Genomic DNA, 20,215 nt, shown 5'->3' with positions numbered 1-20,215 from the left:
TTTCACTCATTGGCTAGCACTTCCTAACTAAGCCATGCCTCCAACCCCTTTATGGGTAGTTTGAAGAATATCAACATTAGTTCTTTAGAAATCCAGTGAAATACAGCAATGAAGGTTTCTGGTACTTTTCTTTGCTGGAAAGACTCCTTTTAATATTCAATTTGCATTTCTTCTTATAAATGTTTATGGATTAAAATTTTTTTTTTGCAATTTTGGTAAGTCATCGTATCTAGAAATTCATTTCTTTGTTTTTTTTTCCAACTTATTGGAATATAATGTTTCAGGATATTCTGTAATAACCTTTTGGCACACACACAAACAAAACCTAGACCAAATAGTGCCTTCAATTTATTATAAACAACCAAGTTCTCTTTCTCTTTTTTTTTTTTTTTTTTTTTGGCCAGTCCTGGGCCTTGGACTCAGGGCCTAAGCACTGTCCCTGGCTTCTTCCCGCTCAAGGCTAGCACTCTGCCACTTGAGCCACAGCGCCGCTTCTGGCCGTTTTCTGTATATGTGGTGCTGGGGAATCGAACCTAGGGCCTCGTGTATCCGAGGCAGGCACTCTTGCCACTAGGCTATATCCCCAGCCCTCTTTCTCTTTAATATAGATACAAATTTTACCTGTAGTGTGAATTGAAGATTCTGTGTTTGTTGCAAAAATGCTGGTGGTCCAAAAAAGGCAATGAAAATGTTTAATTAATGATAGATTAAAATGGTGAAATTAACAAGAAAATGGAAGTTTGGTAGAAAATATATGTAAGACAGCAAAAAGAATTAAGTAATTTTGCACTTACCCCAAGCAGAACTCAATTCTTTCATTATTTTGCCTAGTTTGATTTTTGTTTGACCTACAAGACAAGGCAAAATTCAGACACCGATATATGAAGCTACAAAAAATAAATGAAGCCTCAAGTACTTAAGAGGAACAGCTTAGATGAAGCTCTTTATTGTACTTGTTCTTTAAAAATCTGTAATTTGTGGATCTTAATGGATAGCTTCATTAATTCCAGTAAGGACTAAGATTTTTTGGACCACAAAGTTTATCTTAGATTAAAATCTTCTCTCAAGTCTTTTAGGTAGATTGTTTTTAACTCCTGATTTTTCTTAAATATTTGATAACACATACTGGACTACATTGAAGACCAGAGTTTATTACATTTCATTGCTTTGTGTAACTGGTAAAAGACAATGAATGTGGGCTGGGGATATAGCCTAGTGGCAAGAGTGCCTGCCTCGGATACACGAGGCCCTAGGTTCGATTCCCCAGCACCACATATACAAAAAACGGCCAGAAGCGGCGCTGTGGCTCAAGTGGCAGAGTGCTAGCCTTGAGCGGGAAGAAGCCAGGGACGGTGCTCGGGCCCTGAGTCCAAGGCCCAGGACTGGCCAAAAAAAAAAAAAAAAAAGACAATGAATGCCACAGGAGGAGTAGAAAGATGATTCAAAGAGACAGATTGGGGTTTAGCATAGTAGGTAGTAAGTAGAACTCTGTCTTTACTCTGTTATGTTATTTGAGAAAGAAAATTCTGGCTCCATGTAGACAATTTGCTCTATCACTAAGACTCATACAGACTGATATATCGGGTATTCAATACATACCTATTCCATAGAAGTATGTATCAATAAATATAAGTACCAGTAGAAATTATGAGTAAATCAACTCAATGAGTAATTTATAAAAATGTTTTGCAGTGCATGTTTTAAGATGTCTGTTAGCATTGAAGGGTCATTAAAGAGTTTTTAATTTAGCAACAATAAGGTCAGAGTTTCATCTTGGCTAAATCATACTAGTTTATGTGCAATGCTAGTTTATGAAGAATGAATTTAAGGCAAACTGTCTTTTGTAAGAGGCCTAAGACAGAAATGATGAAGGTGTGAATTAAAGGTAGCAAATCAAAGTCTGAAAGATTTCTGAGCTATTTTTTTTTTTGCCAGTCCTGGGCCTTGGACTCAGGGCCTGAGCACTGTCCCTGGCTTCTTTTTGCTCAAGGCTAGCACTCTGCCACTTGAGCCACAGCGCCACGTCTGGCCATTTTCTGTATATGTGGTGCTGGGGAATCGAACCGAGGGCCTCATGTATATGAGGCAGGCACTCTTGCCACTAGGCCATATCCCCAGCCCCCTCTGAGCTATTTTTAAGAAGAAAAACGAAGGGAGGGATGGGGATATGGCCTAATGGCAAGAGTGCTTGCCTTGCATACATGAAGCCTTGGGTTCGATTCCTCAGCACCACATATATAGAAAAGGCCAGAAGTGGTGCTGTGGCATAAGTGGTAGAGTGCTAGTCTTGAGCACAAAGAAGCCAGGAACAGTGCTCAGGCCCTGAGTCCAAGCCCCAGGACTGGCAAAAAAAAAAAAAAAAAGAAGGGAGCACAAGCAGCCAAAAACAATTTTTAGTTTATTGCATGCATAATTGTTGATGAATAATGGTGGCACAGAAGCATAAAAAATTAAGAAGTAAAAGTGAAGCACTTTACTTTTTATATGCTAAGTCAGAATTGCTAACAATCTGAACTTAGCCTGCTGTGTATTAACAGGAATTGGTTGATAAAGGATTTTTTTGTTTTATCAGTATATATTGATTGTACAAAATTTCAACATAAGCGTACAATGTACTTTGATCAATTTCTATTACTTTCTTTTTGCCAGTCCAGGGGCTTGAACTTAGAGCTTGGGCACTATCCTTGAGTGTCTTTTGCTTAAGGCTAGCACTCTACCACTTGAGCCACAGTGCCCCTTCTGGCTTTTTGTGTGTGTTTAAGTGGTACTGAGGAATCAAACCAACCCATGGCTTCATGTATGCTAGGCAAGCACTTTACCACTAATACACATTCCCAGCCCTTACTTTCTTTTTATGCCAGTTTTGGGGATTGGGACTCAGGGCCTGAGAACTATCCCTGGCTTCTGTTTTCTTTCATGTAGAAGCTAAAATTAGTTTACAAATATATAAGTGAATACAAAGTGTATACAAAGTATTAATTAAAATACAGCAGATTCAAGAGAGAACTCACTGTAATACCCTAGAAAGGCTTAATCAAAGTTCACAAAAATAAACAGCAGGAAATGGATACTTGAGAGGGGTGGGGTGGGGGACAAGGGAAGAGGGGTAGAGAATGAAGATAAGAAGGAGGCAGAAATGCAGTGAAAATTAAATGCGTAATCTACAAAATTAAGAAAAGTGAGGGGTGTGGGTTGGGAGAGATGGGTGAGAATATTGAAATGGATGACATTGTTCAAATGCATTGCATTCATAAACTGCTTTGTTGAATGGCAACTCCTTTGTACAAATACTTAAAGGCAATAAAAATATTTTTAAAAAGTCTTCTGCCAAATCTTTAAAATTCACATACTAGAATGAAAAAGAAAGTTCTGTTAAATTTGGGAGGGATAAATAACTAAAAAATAGGAGAAAGAATTAAAATCCAGGCAGATTCTGAATGAAACTTTGAAACTTTGGTTGAGCTTTTAAAAAGGGACTCTGTTCCTCCTAAGAAGAAATTGCCTTAGGAATATAGACAATAAGTATGTATGTCTATGCAAGAGACACTCTCTAAAGAGCATACTTGAATTAAATAAAAATGGCTTTGGTCCTATCTTTTTTTTCACTCAGAATGTTTAAGGTGTGTATACTATGTCATTTTTATGAATCCTTGCTTTAGCTACAGAGTCGTAATATAAATAAATATTATTGAAGGTGTCAAAGAGCTCTAGAAAAATGAGAAGAGTCAAGGACAAAGTATCTTAATAGATTATCTTAATAGATTCCAATGGAGCTAGACCCATTGGAGGATACAGATGTGAGTCTTTCATTCTTGTAAACCTTCTCTTTAAATTGTGAATCTCCTTCTTTATTCTTCTCTGGCTTAACAGTGTCTTCTTGGCTTTATTTTATCCAGTGCTTAGTAACCACAAGGGAAGAAACTAGATTTTAGATCAATGGAAATGAAAACCAGGGTTCTTAACTTTAAGGCTAAGTTCTCTAAGCTTTAAAAAAATCTTTCATATTTTGACCCTCTGGTTGGAGAAATTCATATTTTCAAGGCTAACAGAATAGTACCCCTTTACAAGGTATAGAAGAAATTACAGTACTCACCATTTTCTGTCAGTTTTTCTGTTAGATCCATGAATTCTTTTTCTGTGAATGTGATTCCCATGCTGTCTAAAAGAGTATCGAGTTTATCGATATCAACCTCACCTTCTAAGTAAGAGACCAGAAAGAAATTTAGTGAAATGGAATGATTCTAAAATTGTAGTTTACACTCATGCTACTGTATTATTTCTCTTCTTTATTGATGGGCATGTTTTATTACAAATAAAATCATCCATCTCTTAGTATTACTATTAAGATTTAAAGACAAACATGGAATTTTCAGTCTTATCCCAATAAATAATAAAATTAAAAAATAGAATCAATTTCCTGAACTCTTAAGTTGGGAATAAACCTACAGAGTAAAACATTCTAGGAGGTTGACAACTACAGCTAAAGTGGACTGACAATCTGGAGTCATTTTTTGTTGTCTGTGCTTCCAAAGTTATTTTTGCTTTTCCTGAAATCTTGGGACAGTCTTCATCTTCTTTTGCTTTGCAGTTAAAAGTAGTTTTTTTTTGTTGTTGTTTGTTTTGCATCTTTGGGTTTGGGGAAAAGAAAAATCCAAAGAAATCTAACATTTTGTGCCAAATCACAGTAGAAAGGAATACCAAGTAAATCATAGGTCTACAGCAGATTCTACTTTAGCATATATAAGGATTCAGCAATATAGGAAGGTAACTTTTTTGTTTGTTTGTTTGTTTGATGCCATCCTAGGTCTTGAATTCAGGGCCTGGGCTCTGTCCCCTTGAGCTTTTTTGCTCAAGGCTAGTACTCTACCACAGCTTCACTTTCAATGTTTCTGGTAGCCAAGAGTCTCACAACCAGGCTGGCTTTGAACTATGATCCTCAGATCTCAGCATCCTGAGTAGCTAGATTTAAAGGCTTTAGCCCCCAGTGCCCAGGTATGAGTACTTTTTTTTTCTTCAAATATACAAATAAGGATCTTTTCATTTTGTTTCTTACCCTGGAGAGACATGATGCCCTTCATCAACCTTTGCTGAGACACTTTTTCATCATCTAGAAAAACAATGGAATATTTTGAAAATAGAGTAAAAAATAGAACATCTTAATTTCAGAGAAAAATAATTTTAAACATCTTTGTCTCGTGAACATTTCAAATGGATACTACACAGACCAGAAAGACCACTGTCACTAGTACATGAACAAAATTTAAATTGTAACAATGACATATGCACCTCCCCCAGTTTTTTTTTTCTGTACAGTCAAAGTTGAGAAAATAATGCTCTGATGCTTATGGAAGCAAGCAAAAATTGTCCACTTTACAACTTTTTCTCAAAGTCATAAAGGAATTATGACTTAAGAATATTTAAGGGAGGCTGGGAATATGGCCTAGTTGCAAGAGTGCTTGCCTTGTATACATGAAGCCCGGGGTTCGAGTCCTTAGCACCACATATATAGAAAAAGCCAAAAGTGGCTCTGTGGTTTAAGAGCTAGAGTGCTAGCCTTGAGCAAAAAGAAGCCAGGGACAGTGTGCAGGCCCTGAATTCAAGCTCCGACTGGTCAAAAAAAAAAAAAAAGAATATTTAAGGGATTTACAAAGATTTATTCAGGTTGCCAAATTAAAAAAAATGCAAGTGGGAGTATATAGGTCAAGTTTTTAACAGTAGCCAGTGCTAACACTGGTGATTATTTTTTATTTTTGCTTATGTTTATTATCAAGATTTTCCATGACAAATGCATTCATATTGTAGAGATTAGTTGTATAATTAATGTATGCATAAATATTTATTTATATATTATCTACTTATCACATATCTTAAAAGTACTATAAGCAAATGCACAAAAATATTGATAGTAGTTGTCATTGGGTTATGGAAATAAAAGCATCTTAGCATTAAGAAGTGTAGCCTATTTTTAAATATACAGAATTTTCATCTTGTCAGTAAATTATATTTTCCTCTGTGCAAAAATACATACAGCCAAATTATTTTCATTATCTCTCTACTTCTATCTCTGTCCCTCTGCCTTGTGTCTAACTTTCTTCTTGTTTATTTTTTGTATGATAGTTTTACAAATCCACCCAACCAGCAGCCTGAAGGTATGATTTTTAAATTCAAATGGTGAAACTTTTCTTCATAATAGCATTAGCTTTTAACAGTTTTCAAGCCATTTTAGTTTATTTTGGCATTTTTCACATAGCCACAAAACCAGACTACCTTAAAAATCAAATGACATCCACAGACTTACCACCAACTGGCAATGTCTTCAGAAAGTCCAAGTATTCATTAGGCTTGAGGTCAATCCCCAAGTTTTCCAAAAAACGATCAATTTTATTTAAATCAATTTTACGTCCTTTGAAAGAAAAAAAAAGGTAACAACACATGGTAGTTTCAGGACATTATAATGATCTGAAATAATGGAAAGCTGGCCTGTGCAATGCTATCCTCACTTGCATATTCTCAGATGTTCCCCAGTGTTTAAGGAGGAGTCAGGCAAAACATTACTTGGTTCTTTATGGAAAAATGAGCCTATTGGCAAGAGAATCTTGTACTGAAGAAATCACTTTGCATTATATAATCAGCCAATAAACTAGTTATCTAGTCTTTTTTTCTTAATGCTATTTCATGTGATTATTATTTCAAGCAACACTATTAACTCAGTCCTGTAAAACATTCATTTTCTTATGTGCTAGATTCTATTTAAACAAATGTTTATTAACTCAAAAGTTCTTAAGGGGCCTGAAGGGAGAGGAAATGAGTAAATGAGATAAGGAAATGAGGCCAGAATGAAATGGAGAGGGAATGCCTTATCAAAATGCCAGCTCTTTTTGTGAAGGCATTTAGAATCATTGTTGTCTCACCTCTCAACTAGTGTGCAATATGGATCTACCTCATAAGTTGAGAATTTATGACCTCTGATTAAAACACTGGTAAATTTCACTTAGCATCATCTTTTGTGTTCATAAGGGTATAGCTATTGGGCTCTTGTGATCCTCTGCTGTGACTAGCCTAAACCTGTGCTAATTATTCCCTATGAGGGAGACCATAGCGTCCATGTTTCTTTGGGTCAAAACGACTGCTATATCACTGTTGTAATTACTTTCAACATGCGATGTGAAACCGTAGCTTCTATTATTGATGATCCTCTTGTATCCCCTTCCTGTGGTTGTACCTGCACTATCTCTGTATCTTATCTGAGTATATTGGAAACCGTGTATACAGGTATTAGAACTAGGAAACTGAAAGGGAATACCAAAATCGAGAGACACAGGGTAAAAAAGACAAACGATTACAAAAGCAATACTTGCAAAACTGTTTAGTGTAAATCTACTGAACAACTCCTGGGGGGATAGGGAAAGGGGGAGGGGGAGGGGGGAATGAGGGACGAGGTAACAAACAGTACAAGAAATGTATCCAATGCCTAACGTATGAAACTGTAACCACTCCGTATATCAGTTTGACAATAAAAATTTAAAAAAATAAAACACTGGTAAAGGTCAGCACATTATTGTCAGCGATCACAAGAAATAACCCAAAGATCACTATTTATTTTCATTGCTGAACTCTCAATAATTCCAGGTCAAAAGCAGAAGAAAAGTTGGATATAAACATTTCACTATAAATATAGAAAATATTAGCATTAATGCATTTGATATAATATTGGGAAGAAAACAAGCAAAAGACAACTGGATTCAAATAACTTCTTTTACTCACCCATAAAAGGTCTCATTTCTTCCAACAGACTTTTCAGATCAATCTTACCATCAGCTGTAAGACATGTAATAAGACAGAAACATGACAATGAGACTGAAGAAAGCACAGTAGGAAGGAAGGTTAAGAGGAAGAAAAGGAAGGAAGGAGGACAAACAGGAAGGAGGAATGAAAAGTTAAGAAGGAAAGAAGGTTGGTAGGAAGAAAAGGAAGGAAGGAAAAAGAGGGAAGGAGGAAGGAAAAGAGGAAGCTAAGAAGGAAGGGAGGGAGGAGGAGATGGGAGGAAAATGGAAAGGAGTAAGAAGGAAAAAGAGGAAGCGAAGAAAAAGAAAAATACTGATAACACCAAATATTGATAAGGAGTGAATCTAATAGAATTCATACACATTGCTGGTAGAAATAGGAAATAACATATCAACTTTGGAAAAATATCTGGCAATTGCTTACAAAAGATTATGATGCTGTGGGTGATAGGCTCTCCTCCAGAGGACCCATGTCAGAGTGAGAGACAGATATACAAGCACTGATTTGGAAGGGCAAACGGATTCATTTAAGTAAGGCTAAAAGGCATAAGAGCATAAACAATTAAGAGCTCTTTCCTTTTAAATTCAACACTGTTGTCACTCCTTTGCGCATATGACCAAGGAGATGGATTGGAATTTTAGCAATAACTAGCATTTTTCCTCTATGTATAGAGAGAATAGAATAAGAAAAGATTGAGGGGGGGATGGGAGGAGAGAGGACAGAGGGAGGGAGAAAAGTAGAGGAGAGAAAATAAAAGAGGAGAATCTAAAATTCTCACCATCAACTGGCAAATTTTTCTTTATATCTTCAAGTTCACTTTCACTGAGGTTTATGCCCATGTTTTTAAAAATTGCATATATTTCACTGGAATCAACCTTCCCACCTTATGCAAAGAGAGACATTGAAGCAAAAGTTAATGTTCCTCAATTATGGAGAAAATTTAAAATTTCTGAGGACCATGGGTAACATTTTTATTTAAAAGGTCAATGCTTAATGAGTCCATATCAGAAGTAAAATTAGTTTGTTGCTATAATCTTTATGATGAGCACACATAGTACAAAACTTGAAAAAAACTATTGAGTAACTTCTGACAGAATGATGACAAGGTGACAGTGACTTCAGTTTTTAAATTTGTCCTATTTCCATTGCATTTAGTTTTACAATGAACTTCCAGTATGTTAATGGATACTAGATTCCATTTCTATTAAAACTATTTGAAGTAAAAATAAGTCAATTCCAAAAGCATTAATAGTGGTACAATCAGTGTGCGGATTTAGCAGCTGTGGTTGTGGTATGTGATGATGGACGAGTGGGAACTTCATTTAATGGAAGTTCCTTTCTGGCTTGCTTACTGTCTTATCCCATTAGTCGTAGGTCCCTCCACTTTTTTTGGAGACTTCATAGCTTTTTTTGAGAGGGGAAGGGGAAGAGCTTAATGACAGATTACCAGTCACTGCTGCTGAACAAATCTGGTATGTGCTGATTTACCCTTTGCTATGCAACCTAGGCTCTGATGATTTCTTCTGTCAAAGTATGGATAATCTTGAGAGAGCACACAGGGCTTCTTTCCAAGTTACATTGTAAGAAATGATCTCCTAAATTGTATACTTGTTATAAAAGAACTAAAAGTATATAGTAATGTGTTAAGGTAGCAAGATTCATAATTAAATCACAAATAAATGGTATAAATAACACACGATTGTCTTAGCTATACCCTCACTTCTAAGATTCCCCCTTACCATCAAAATAATTCAGACCATCCAGTAACCTTTTCTGATATATTTTTCCATCTGTAAAAAAAATACTATTCAGATCACAGAAGAGTAGAATTTCACAGACAATACAAAAATAAGAAAGACATACTTCATGAATTACACTAGAATTTTCCTGATTTACCAACAAAAATGCAATTATTTAGAACATGGGGAACATTTTAACTTTAGCAATTTAGTTAAAACTGTTACTCAAACTCACTGAAACATTTCCTTTTCTTTTTTCCTTTTTATGCCAATACTGGGCTTGAACTCAGTGCCTAACCCTCTTACATGGCCTTTACACTGAGCCTTTACATGGCCTTTACTCTACCACTGAGCCACACTTCCACTTCTAGCTTTTTTCTGGCTAATTGGAGAAAAGAATCTCCTGGCCTTTTCTGCCGAGGCTACTTAGAAATGCAATCCTCAGATCTCAGCCATCCGAGTACCTAGGATTACAAGTGTGAGCCACCAGCATCTGGCAACATTTCTTTGTCTTTTTAGGATAATTCTGTCTTTCCCTATTAGGTAACACCCTTCTCAATTTGCTCACTTAGACTGGCTTACACTTCAGATCTTTCAATAGAATAAAAAACTAATAAAAAATAACTGCACACAGACAAATTGCATAACTGCTGACTTTCAAACTAAAGTCAAACGACACAGTTTTTTTTTTTTTTAACACATAAAGACTGAGTATCTCTTATCCAAAATATTTGGGAGCTGAAGCATTTGGATTTTGGGATATTTGCAGCTCTGCAAATACATTATCTCTTTCTCTTTCTCTCTCTCTCTCTCGCTCTCTTTCTTTTTTTCTTTCTCTCTCTCTCATGGATGGAATCTAGACTTAACATTAAATTCCTTTACATTTTATATCCTCCTGTACACACAGCTGAAACTAATTGTACACAATATGTTCAGTTGCCTTAGTTTTTAAGGAGGCCTAATATGAGAACACTGTGGATTCATGTTTATACTCAAAAAGTTTTAGAGTGGATGTTAGAAATCTTAAATTATGTAACATGATTCACAGATCATTTTGGAAACTAGATAATTTTAGAAGGTTTCATAATTTAACAATAAGCCTCCCTTCAAGACTACTTCTTTACATTTTACTTACTTACCATCAACTGGAAGATTATTCACCAGTTCTGAGACTTCCTTTTCTGTGAGTTCTATTCCCATGTCTCCTAAAACTGTTCTGACATCATTGACATTGATTTCTTTTCCTTCAGATAAAAATAGCAGCACATTAAATTCTTAAAGAATGACTAATTGTTCTAAATAACAAGGAATCTTCTATTATTCATTGACTATTGGCCTCTGCTCAGTGCATAACAAATTTTTCTGGCAAATATTTGATATTTTGCATGATTTTAAGCTGCATTTGGGGGTACACATTTGTAGTCCCAGGTCTCAAGAGGATGAGGCAAGAAGATCACAAGTTAGAGGCTAGCCTGGGTTATACAGAGAGACACTGTCTCAAAAACCAAAATATAAAAAATAAAAAGTTTAAACTGATCTTTGTTCTTTTTTATATTGAGTATATATATATATATGTATATATATTTTTTACTATTTGTTGGTGTTTTAAAAAGATGTTATCCAAGAAAAAACGAATCGACAAACTTCCAGAGTCATATGTATTTTATAATTTTTCTCTCACCTGTAACAGCTTCTACTTTATCCATCAATTTTTCCAGATGAACCTTTTCATTGCCTGTAGATCAGTAGGAACCAATTATATAGATTAAAAAAAAAGATACAGGACAAGAAATCCTTCTCACCTAAGATTCAGTATTAACTAAAAGACAAATCAGAGAAAGTCTAGCCAAAATTAACCAGTATATAATAGTCAGTACTGAGTAAAAATAGTCTAAAGTTCCAAGAGTGAAAATGCAAATTATAAAAATAAGTTTATTTTCTCTTCAGGAAATTCAGGTTATAGTTATAACTACTCTATTTCTTGAGATAAAAATGGACAAATGCCTAAATTCAAAGTTGTCTTGTGTGACGGTGCTGGGGATATGGCCTAGTGGCGAGAGAGCTCACCTCGTATACATGAGGCCCTGGGTTCAATTCCCCAGCACCACATATACAGAAAATGGCCAGAAGTGGCGCTGTGGCTCAAGTGGCAGAGTGCTAGCCTTGAGCAAAAAGGAAGCCAGGGACAGTGCTCAGGCCCTGAGTCCAAGGCCCAGGACTGGCCAAAAAACAAAACAAAACAAAGTTGTCTTGTGTGATTTCCTGGCAGAATTATATTACTTTGCATGATAGCATCTTTTAGAACTTTGAAACAAACATATTAAAAGTATTATTTACAACCTGGGTGCTGGTAGCTCACACCTGTAATCCTAGCAACTCAGGAGGCTATGATCTGAGGACTGAGATTTTTTTTAAAATTTTTATTATCAAACTGATGTACAGAGAGGTTACAGTTTCATATGTTAGGCATTGGATACATTTCTTGTACTGTTTGTTACCTTGTCCCTCATTCCCCCCTCCCCCCTCCCCCTTTCCCTTTCCCTCCCATGAATTGTTCAGTTCATTTACACCAAACAGTTTTGCAAGTATTGCTTTTGTAGTTGTTTGTCTTTTTTAACCCTATGTCTCTCGGTTTTGGTATTCCCTTTCAATTTCCTAGTTCTAATACCAGTATACACGGTTTCCAATATACTCAGATAAGATACAGAGATAGTGTAGGTACAACCACAGGAAGGGGACACAAGAAGATCATCAGTAATAGAAGCTACAATAACTACTTTCAACGTGCTATGTGTAACTGTAGCTTCTAAATTCGGATTCTTATTGCCTAGGATTGTGTTTGGTTTTGCTGAGGACTGAGTTTTTTTTTTTTTTTTTTTTTTTTTTAACCAAACCTGGGGCTTGGACTCAGGGCCTGAGCACTGTCCCTGGCTTCTTTTTGCTCAAGGCTAGCACTCTGCCACTTGAGCCACAGCGCCACTTCTGGCCGTTTTCTGTATATGTGGTGCTGGGGAATTGAACCCAGGGCCTCATGTATATGAGGCAAGCACTCTTGCCACTAGGCCATATCCCCAGCCAGAGGACTGAGTTTTGAAGCCAGCCCGGGTAGGAAAGTTTATGAGACTCTATCTCCAGTAAATCACAGAAAGAGCTAGAAGTGGTACAGTGGCTCAAGTGTTGTAAAGTGTTAACCTTGAGCAAAAAGGAACCCAGGGACAGCACCCAGACCCAGAGTTCAAGCCCCAGAACTGGCAAAAAAATAAAAAAAAAAATTACAAAAAAAGAATTAACTTTTCCCCAATGCTCTATCTCTGAATATTCTGAGCTCAAATCATGTTATTTAGAATAGCCTATTATGTAATTATTCATGCAGACTAAGTGTGTGTGTGTGTGTGTGTGTGTGTGTGCGCGCATTCTCATGCTGTGATCTTAGGGCTTAAATTCAGGGCCTGAGCACTGTCCCTGAGCTTTTTTGTTCAATGTTAACTCTCTGATAGTTGATCCACATCGCCATATGTGGCTTTTTGGTGGTTAATTGGAAATAAGAGTCTCATGGATTTTCCTGCCCAAGCTGGCTTTGAAACATGATCCTCAGATCTCAGCCTCCTGAGTAGATAGGATTACAGGCCTGGGCCACTGCCCACTGGTTTATATACTTTTTTGTCATGTTGTATATCAACTTCATATATTTAGTGATTTTGTTCTGATAGAGCATTTCTTTAGAATAACTTTCACTTATTACTTTAAATTATGCATCTGTCTTCAATATCTATAAAGACATGCTATGTGTTGATGAAAGAATGTAGTGGTAAGAAGAGACAAATGGTTGGTGGGGACTAATGATTTCAGTGGTTAGTTTATCAATCCTTTGATCCAGTGTGTGTGTGTGTGGGGGGGGAGATGAGAATTCAGCTGAAGTTCAATCATTTTGCCATAAAATTTGTATCCATCTTAAATTATAAGCATTTTTTGCCTACCTTAAATTACAAACAAATTAAAAAGCATGATGGATAGAAGGAAGGAAGATGGAGGGAGGCTGAAAAGGAGGTAAGGTGGGACTGAGGGAAAAGGAAGAAGGGACCTTCATATCAATGAATAGAGGGATGCAAAAAGGCTGACCAAATTGGATTATACCCTGGATTGAGGTCAATGGTCTATGGCTCAGTGATTAAAATAAAAAAAAAACAACCCAGTTTGCAGATCGTACTTCTGTAAAACCAGACAACAATAACTTCCCTGCACCAGTACCATTTATTCCATCCTAAGATGTGTAAAGAAACATTTTATATTTTAAAGGAACAAAAATGAGTTCTTCTAAAAGTTTCTCAAGTTTCTTTTGGGCAACAAATAAATTAAACCATAGAAACAGTCATAATATTAAAAAGTTCAACTAGTGTTAAAATCCACATTTCTTGTAATGCTCACCGTCTCTCAGAAGGTCCTTTAACTGATCACGCTCCTTTTCTGTAAGTTTGACATTTATCATTTCTAAAGTACCATCCAGATTATGTACACTAACCTTCCCTCCTTGGGAACATGAAAGAAAACAGAAAGGTGGGATGATTCTAAAATACTAAAAATATGTATCTTACATTATATTATTATTCTCAACTAACAGGTATTATTATTAATTGAATATATCCTGGAAAAGGATGATTTTATAGCTAAGTATAACTGCTGATATTTTCAAGAAAAGGACACCTGTAATAGATTTGTTCTATCCTAAGTTAAAAACGGAATTAGAATACATTTTCTCAAACCTTAAGACATATCTGCCCGTGAAAAGTTAGCTAGGACATCAGTTAAATAGATGTGAGTAAAGAACAGAAATTTTATTAGTTTATTCAACCCTTACTCTCAGATTATTTTCATGGTCGAATTTTAGAATAAGTGTCAGATTTCCTACTTGTCCTTCCTCTTTCTTGCATTCTTATCTTTCTCTATCTCCCCATATACCTATTGGTTTTTCTTTCTGTTCATGTAAACATTTTTTTTTCTACAGAAAGTTTGAAAACTGTAAGATAGTAGAAAACTACCTTCTAATATAAAGTTTATTATCATGAAAACTACAGAATTGCTACAAATGTGCTTAAAATAAGGCATAATATTCTATTGGTATTAAAAACTTGAGCATATTCCTTATTCCTTCTCACTATGCCTCTTACTCACTCTTATTATCCTTCACATCTTTTAGCACCCTGTTTTGAAACACTTTCCCATCATCTGTAAGAAGAGACAAAGTTCAGATTTCTGTAATACTAACACGGAGATTTATAACAACATTACAACACGTATGAAGGCAGCAAAGTAATATTTTAATGATTTGCCTTACACTTAAGCTACTTTGTGGCCAGATAATAATGGCATTTTTTAAATGGAAGTATTTTCTGCTGTGATAAAACTATCCATGCTTTGATAACAGAGATATTTATGAATTCTTTTCTTCCATGTTATTACACTAAAAATGTAAATATACTTTTCATTTTATTCTGTTTTCCTAGTCTTCTCTTTTAGATTTTTTTTTACTGCTCATATTATAAGCTTAAATAACAATTTGAGGGAAGATTTAACTAGAAAAACTGTGTATAGAAGACTTGTCAAATAGCGTTTGAAGAGGTGATGGCAGAATTTTCTTCAAGTCAGATTGCCTTTGTATTAACATTTACATGTTTTAGGTGAACACACACTATAAGATGGACAGATGCTCATAAAGGTCCTTGTAAAGTCAAGCTCCCTGGAAGGCATATAGCATCCATGTGGCTTACCATCCACAGGTAATATTTTCAGCATCTGCTTGTATTCCTTGTCTGAAAGCTCAATCCCCATGTTCTTTAGGATACTTTGTATGTCACTAGAAGCAATCTTTTTTCCTTTAAAAAAGAGTGTTCATGGGTAAATATTAGTAAATAACCGATTTCAAATTATCTAAACATATACTTCTGCTGCTATATTGTTATTGCAAAGGTGATGTACAATGGATTACAGTTATGTAAGTCAGGTAAAGAGTACATTTCTTTTTAAACAATGTCACCTCTTCCCTAGCTCTCTCCCAATATTCCCCCCCCCCCCATCCCCACCCATAGTTAGCATAGTTCATTTTCAACATAGTGTCTAGTAAGGATCGCTGCTACATTTGTTTACCCTTTGTCCTCCATTTCTGTACCCTCCCTTACCCTGCCAAAGACAAATAAATGGGCAAGATAAGACAAAAGGAAAAGAAAACAAAACAGCAAAAAAAAAAAAAAAAAAAAAAAAAAAGAAAAGAAAAAGAAAAAAAACCCTCTTGTTTCAATTTCCTGGAGTTTTTTTTTTTTTTTTTTTTTTTTTTTTGGCCAGTCCTGGGTCTTGGACTCAGGGCCTGAGCACTGTCCCTGGCTTCTTTGTGCTCAAGGCTAGCACTCTGCCACTTGAGCCACAGTGTCACTTCTTGCCATTTTCTGCATATGTGGTGCTGGGGAATTGAACCTAGGGCTTCATGTATAGGAGGCAAGCACTCTTGCCACTAGGCCATATTCCCAGCCCGTGGAGTTTGTTTTGATAAATGTTATTTTATATTATCAGATGCACATAGTTATTGTGTCTTCGTAATTCTCTCCTAAGAATATCTTCCTTCGGTCTCATTCTGTGTGAATGCCTAGTCTCTTAATACAAGAATGAAGAGGAACAAGAATGTGGAAGCTTCTGATAAAATGGTTAAATGATAAGTTGAAAATAGACTTTATCTCCTAATGTTTGTAAATAGAATGGGATAATAACAGACAGTACCAGACAGAGGAAAATCTAGTCATGTAATTATTCATAAATTAGTGTGGTTAGTATAGTAAAATACCAGTTAACAAAATGACATATTTCCCCATCTTGTTAAGATGATATCAAGTAGTTGTGTACAATAGACTTCTTACATCCTTTTAATGATTCATTTGTCTTTATTGCAACTATTTATAGTTTCAGGCTGTATAAATATTACTAATGTTTTATTGGCAAAAACATCAAAGTAAGATTTACTATAAAAATCATCTCCTTGCTTAATTACAAGGGTTAATCAGGACATGTAACTATTTTATAAAAATGAATATTGAAAAATATACGGATTTATAAGCCACTAGTAGCATATTGAAAAAAATACTCTTAAAAATTTCATTGTAAATCACAAATTATTGTAAATCATCTATAATAATTAGTTACCAGTGAAAGCTTTCAGTTCATTCTCCAAAGTTTTCAGAGCAACTTTATTATCATCTGTAAACAAAAAACATAACTTGAAGCTCATAAAGTGATATAAAATAAATAGCTCCTTCCTCTTCTTCCTCCTCCACAGAGTAAACATTTGTCAACAGCTTAGTACTAGCAACTCACACCTATAATCCTAGCTACTAGGGAGGCTAAGAATGGGAGGACTATGGATTGATCTCAGCTTGAAGAGAAAAGTTCCTAAGACCCCTTCTCAACTTAGAGCTAGGAAAAGTATGTGCCTGCCCTCCTTTTTTTTTGGTCGTAGGGCTTGAACTCTGGGCCTGGGCGCTGCCCCGGCTAGTGCTCTACCACTTGAACCACAGTGCCACTTCTGGTTTTCTGGTGGTCAATTGAAGATAAGAATCTCATGAACTTTCCTGCTTAGGCTGGCTTTGAACTATGATCCTCAGATCTCAGCCTCCTGAGTAGCTAGGATTACAAGTATGAGCCAACGGGGCCACCTGCCATCCTAAGCTATATAGAAAGCCAAGAATAGGAGGTTCACAGTTCCGGGCTAGCCTGAGCAGGAAAGTCTGTGAGATTCTCCATGCATAAGGAAGCTGGACATGGCGGCACATGCTTGACATCCCAGCAATGGAAAAAAGCCTAAAGGTAAATGGGACATGGTCCAGGATTGTGCCCAGTCAGGAAGTGAGACTCTATTTCAAAAAATAACTAGTAATAATCACAGGTGAAGATGTGGCTCAGTGGCAAAGTGCCTACCTAGAAAGCATGAAAGACAATGAGTTCAAATCTCAGTACTTCCACAAACAAGCAAAAACCCCCAAATACCCATCTACCAACAACATTTTTGTTGCTGAAAATTTTGTTAATCACTTTAAATGGTAACTCAATAAATACTTAGAATATGTTACAAGCATAAAGCAAAGAAAAATTTATATCAAAAATAAATTTACTTCAAAAATATATATTTGACTTTCTGTCCTACAATATGGCAAGTATTGTGTTTGCTTACAAAAATATGACAGTTAAAAGTGGCTGTCTCCTTAAGGCCAGATTTCATACCCTCAAAATTGAGAAGATACATCAACTGACCATGTAAGCAGTGTGTGGAATACTGTACTCTTAAGTTCTTTGTTAGTCTTATCCAACTTTACTATCTTCCCTATAAAAATATCTGTTCTTTCTTTCTTTTCAGTGCAAAAGACCCAAAGCTCAAAATTCAATAGCACTGGGTATGGTAGAACAAGCTTAAAATTCCAGCACCTGGAAGGCAGAAGCAGGAAGATTATGAGTTTGAGGACTGCCTAAGTTACATAGCAAGGTCCAAGTCAATTTGGATTACACAGCAAGATACTGTCTTATAAAACAACATCAATAAAAATCAATAGTCAGGGGCTGGAATTTGGCCTAGTGGCAAGAGCACTCACCTTGTATACACGAAGCCCTGGGTTCGATTCCTCAGCATCACATATATAGAAAACAGCCAGAGGTGGCACTGTGACTCAAGTGGCAGAGTGCTAGCCTTGAGCAAAAGAAGCCAGGGACCGGTGCTCAGGCCCTGAGTTCAAGGCCCAGGACTGGCAAAAACAATAACAACAACAACAAAAAACCCTTCAAAATCAATAGTCAACTCCTTTGGACAACTGAAGATAAGCATTAAAAAAGTCAATAGTACTTAACATGCTCACCACTAACTGGTAGGTTTTGTATCAGATCTTCAAGTTCCTTCTTGGTAAGCTTGATTCCCATGTCATCTAGAATAGTATTCAGGTTCTTGATGTCAACCTTCTCTACTCAAAAAGAGATAGGAGTGTGAGGAAAAGAAGTGAGGGCTCCAAGTGATTTCTAAAGTGTGTTGGTGTTTCAGACATAAACCCTTTGAAAATCTGAGAACAGCTATATATCTTACATTTCTACAAAGTAAATGTATGCATATAAATTAGGCATTAAGATTTTAGAGGATACAGCTGGGTGCCAGCTACTTAGGAGGCTGAGATCTAGGAGATCAAGGTTTGAAGCAAGCAAAAATGTACTATGAGACTCCATTTCCAAAATAACTGGCAAAAAGCTAGGCTCAAGTGATCTAACACCAGCTATGAGCAAGAAAGCTCAATAAGAGCACAAGGTCTTGGCTGGGAATGTGGATTAGTGGTAGCGTGCTTGCCTAGCATTCCTGAAGCCCTGGGTTTGATTCCTTAGTACCACATTACCAGAAAAAGCTGCAGTGGTGCTGTGGCTCACGTGGTAGTGCTAGCCTTGAGCAAAATAAGCTCAGGGACAGTGCCCAGGCCTGTAGTTCAAGCCCCAGAACTGGCAAAAAATAAGAAATAGAAAAAGAGCACAGAGACTTGAATTCAAGCTCCAGAACTAGAAATAACAAAGACTTCAAAGGATGCATGGGAGCCCAACAATGAGCCTCATGAATATCTATGAAACCTGGCTTTAGAATGTCTACTCCATATTGAAAAATATTAACTGCTGTGTAATTTTTTTTTACTATTTTAAGCACTTTATTGCACTTTAGACAGTTTAGTGATTATTTTTTAAATTTAATTTTGTTTTCAAGGTGATGTACAGAGGGGTTACAGACATACATAAGGTAGTGAGTACATTTCTTGTCAAACTTTTATGTTTTTCAACATGAAGAGCAGCAATTCACTGAACAAAATAAATTTAGTACTATATAAATGGAAACCTAGAAAGTAAGATACTTCTATTTTATTCAACTTACCACATATTTAATACTTATGTTCTTCTGCAAATACATAACAATAACAAGTAGCATTCTACAATGGTTCTACTCCTTCCCTTCTGCTTTCCTTCTTTTTTTTTTCTTTTTAGTATTGATGTTAGTATTGGCCTTGTTTTTGCTAAGCTGGTGCTCTAACCTTTTCAGCCACACCTCCACCCTGGCTTTTTGCTTTACTCAGGCTTGCTTTCAACCATGATTCTCTAGACCTCAGCCTCCAGAGCACCTAGAATTATAGGAGTGAGCCACTGGCACCCAGCTAGCAATGTCTCATCTTACCTTTATTGTACTAACCAAGAGAAAGCATTAATGAACATTAATCTAGAGAATAAAGGTGCTTTTGGCAAGAAATAACACTAAAATCTTATTACCGAGAGTTCAGTTTTATCACAAAGCCCAACTTAGACAAACACGCATGAAAAAATTAACATAACAATTAACCCAGACATTAGTGCCAGGAGTTGAATAGTGTTATTGCGTCAAGAAGAATTTTAGGTTTATAGTAACTTCAAGCTCACCTGTAGTGTCTTTTACTCTTTCCATCACATCAGGCACATCAATATTCCCATTTTCTGTAGGTAAATGTGCATTCAAAATACATGATCACATAGCAAACAAATGTAAATTACTCATATAGTGATTTAGGAAAATAACATCACATAGAAGATGAAGATAAATGATAACTAAGTAGATCTCTAGTGCTTACCATCAACTTGTAAGTTTTCTGACAGTTTGTCAAATTCTC

At 36.1% G+C, this 20,215-nt stretch overlaps 1 protein-coding gene across 1 annotated transcript; it reads right to left on the bottom strand.

The window, feature by feature from the left end:
- Positions 1–615: 615 nt before the first annotated feature.
- Positions 616–20,215, bottom strand: LOC125366519. The gene is made up of 16 exons (XM_048367281.1): positions 20,177–20,215; positions 19,989–20,042; positions 18,410–18,511; positions 16,710–16,763; positions 15,290–15,394; positions 14,694–14,747; positions 13,950–14,051; positions 11,206–11,259; positions 10,664–10,768; positions 9,525–9,575; positions 8,564–8,668; positions 7,765–7,818; positions 6,299–6,403; positions 5,054–5,107; positions 4,094–4,198; positions 616–848 (listed from the first exon to the last, which is right to left on the bottom strand). The coding sequence occupies exons 2-16, from the start codon at positions 20,011–20,013 to the stop codon at positions 775–777; spliced, it is 1,149 nt and encodes a 382-aa protein (XP_048223238.1). The 5' UTR covers positions 20,014–20,042; positions 20,177–20,215; the 3' UTR covers positions 616–774.

The sequence above is a fragment of the Perognathus longimembris genome, chromosome 17 (genome assembly GCF_023159225.1).
Source record: "Perognathus longimembris pacificus isolate PPM17 chromosome 17, ASM2315922v1, whole genome shotgun sequence".
Classification (NCBI taxonomy): domain Eukaryota; kingdom Metazoa; phylum Chordata; class Mammalia; order Rodentia; family Heteromyidae; genus Perognathus; species Perognathus longimembris.
Note: the sequence above shows the minus strand (reverse complement) of the source record. Positions and strands in the feature narration are given on the sequence as shown.

Bases quoted from the DNA above. Each gene is read 5' to 3' on its own strand.
- LOC125366519 (XM_048367281.1), bottom strand. From the start codon at position 20,013: ATGGAAAGAGTAAAAGACACTACAG. The intron at 10,769-11,205 runs GTGAGAGAAAAA...TTTTATCTGAAG, and splicing joins TAAAGTAGAAGCTGTTACAG to GAAAAGAAATCAATGTCAAT. The intron at 7,819-8,563 runs GTGAGAATTTTA...CATGTCTTACAG, and splicing joins GAAAAATTTGCCAGTTGATG to CTGATGGTAAGATTGATCTG.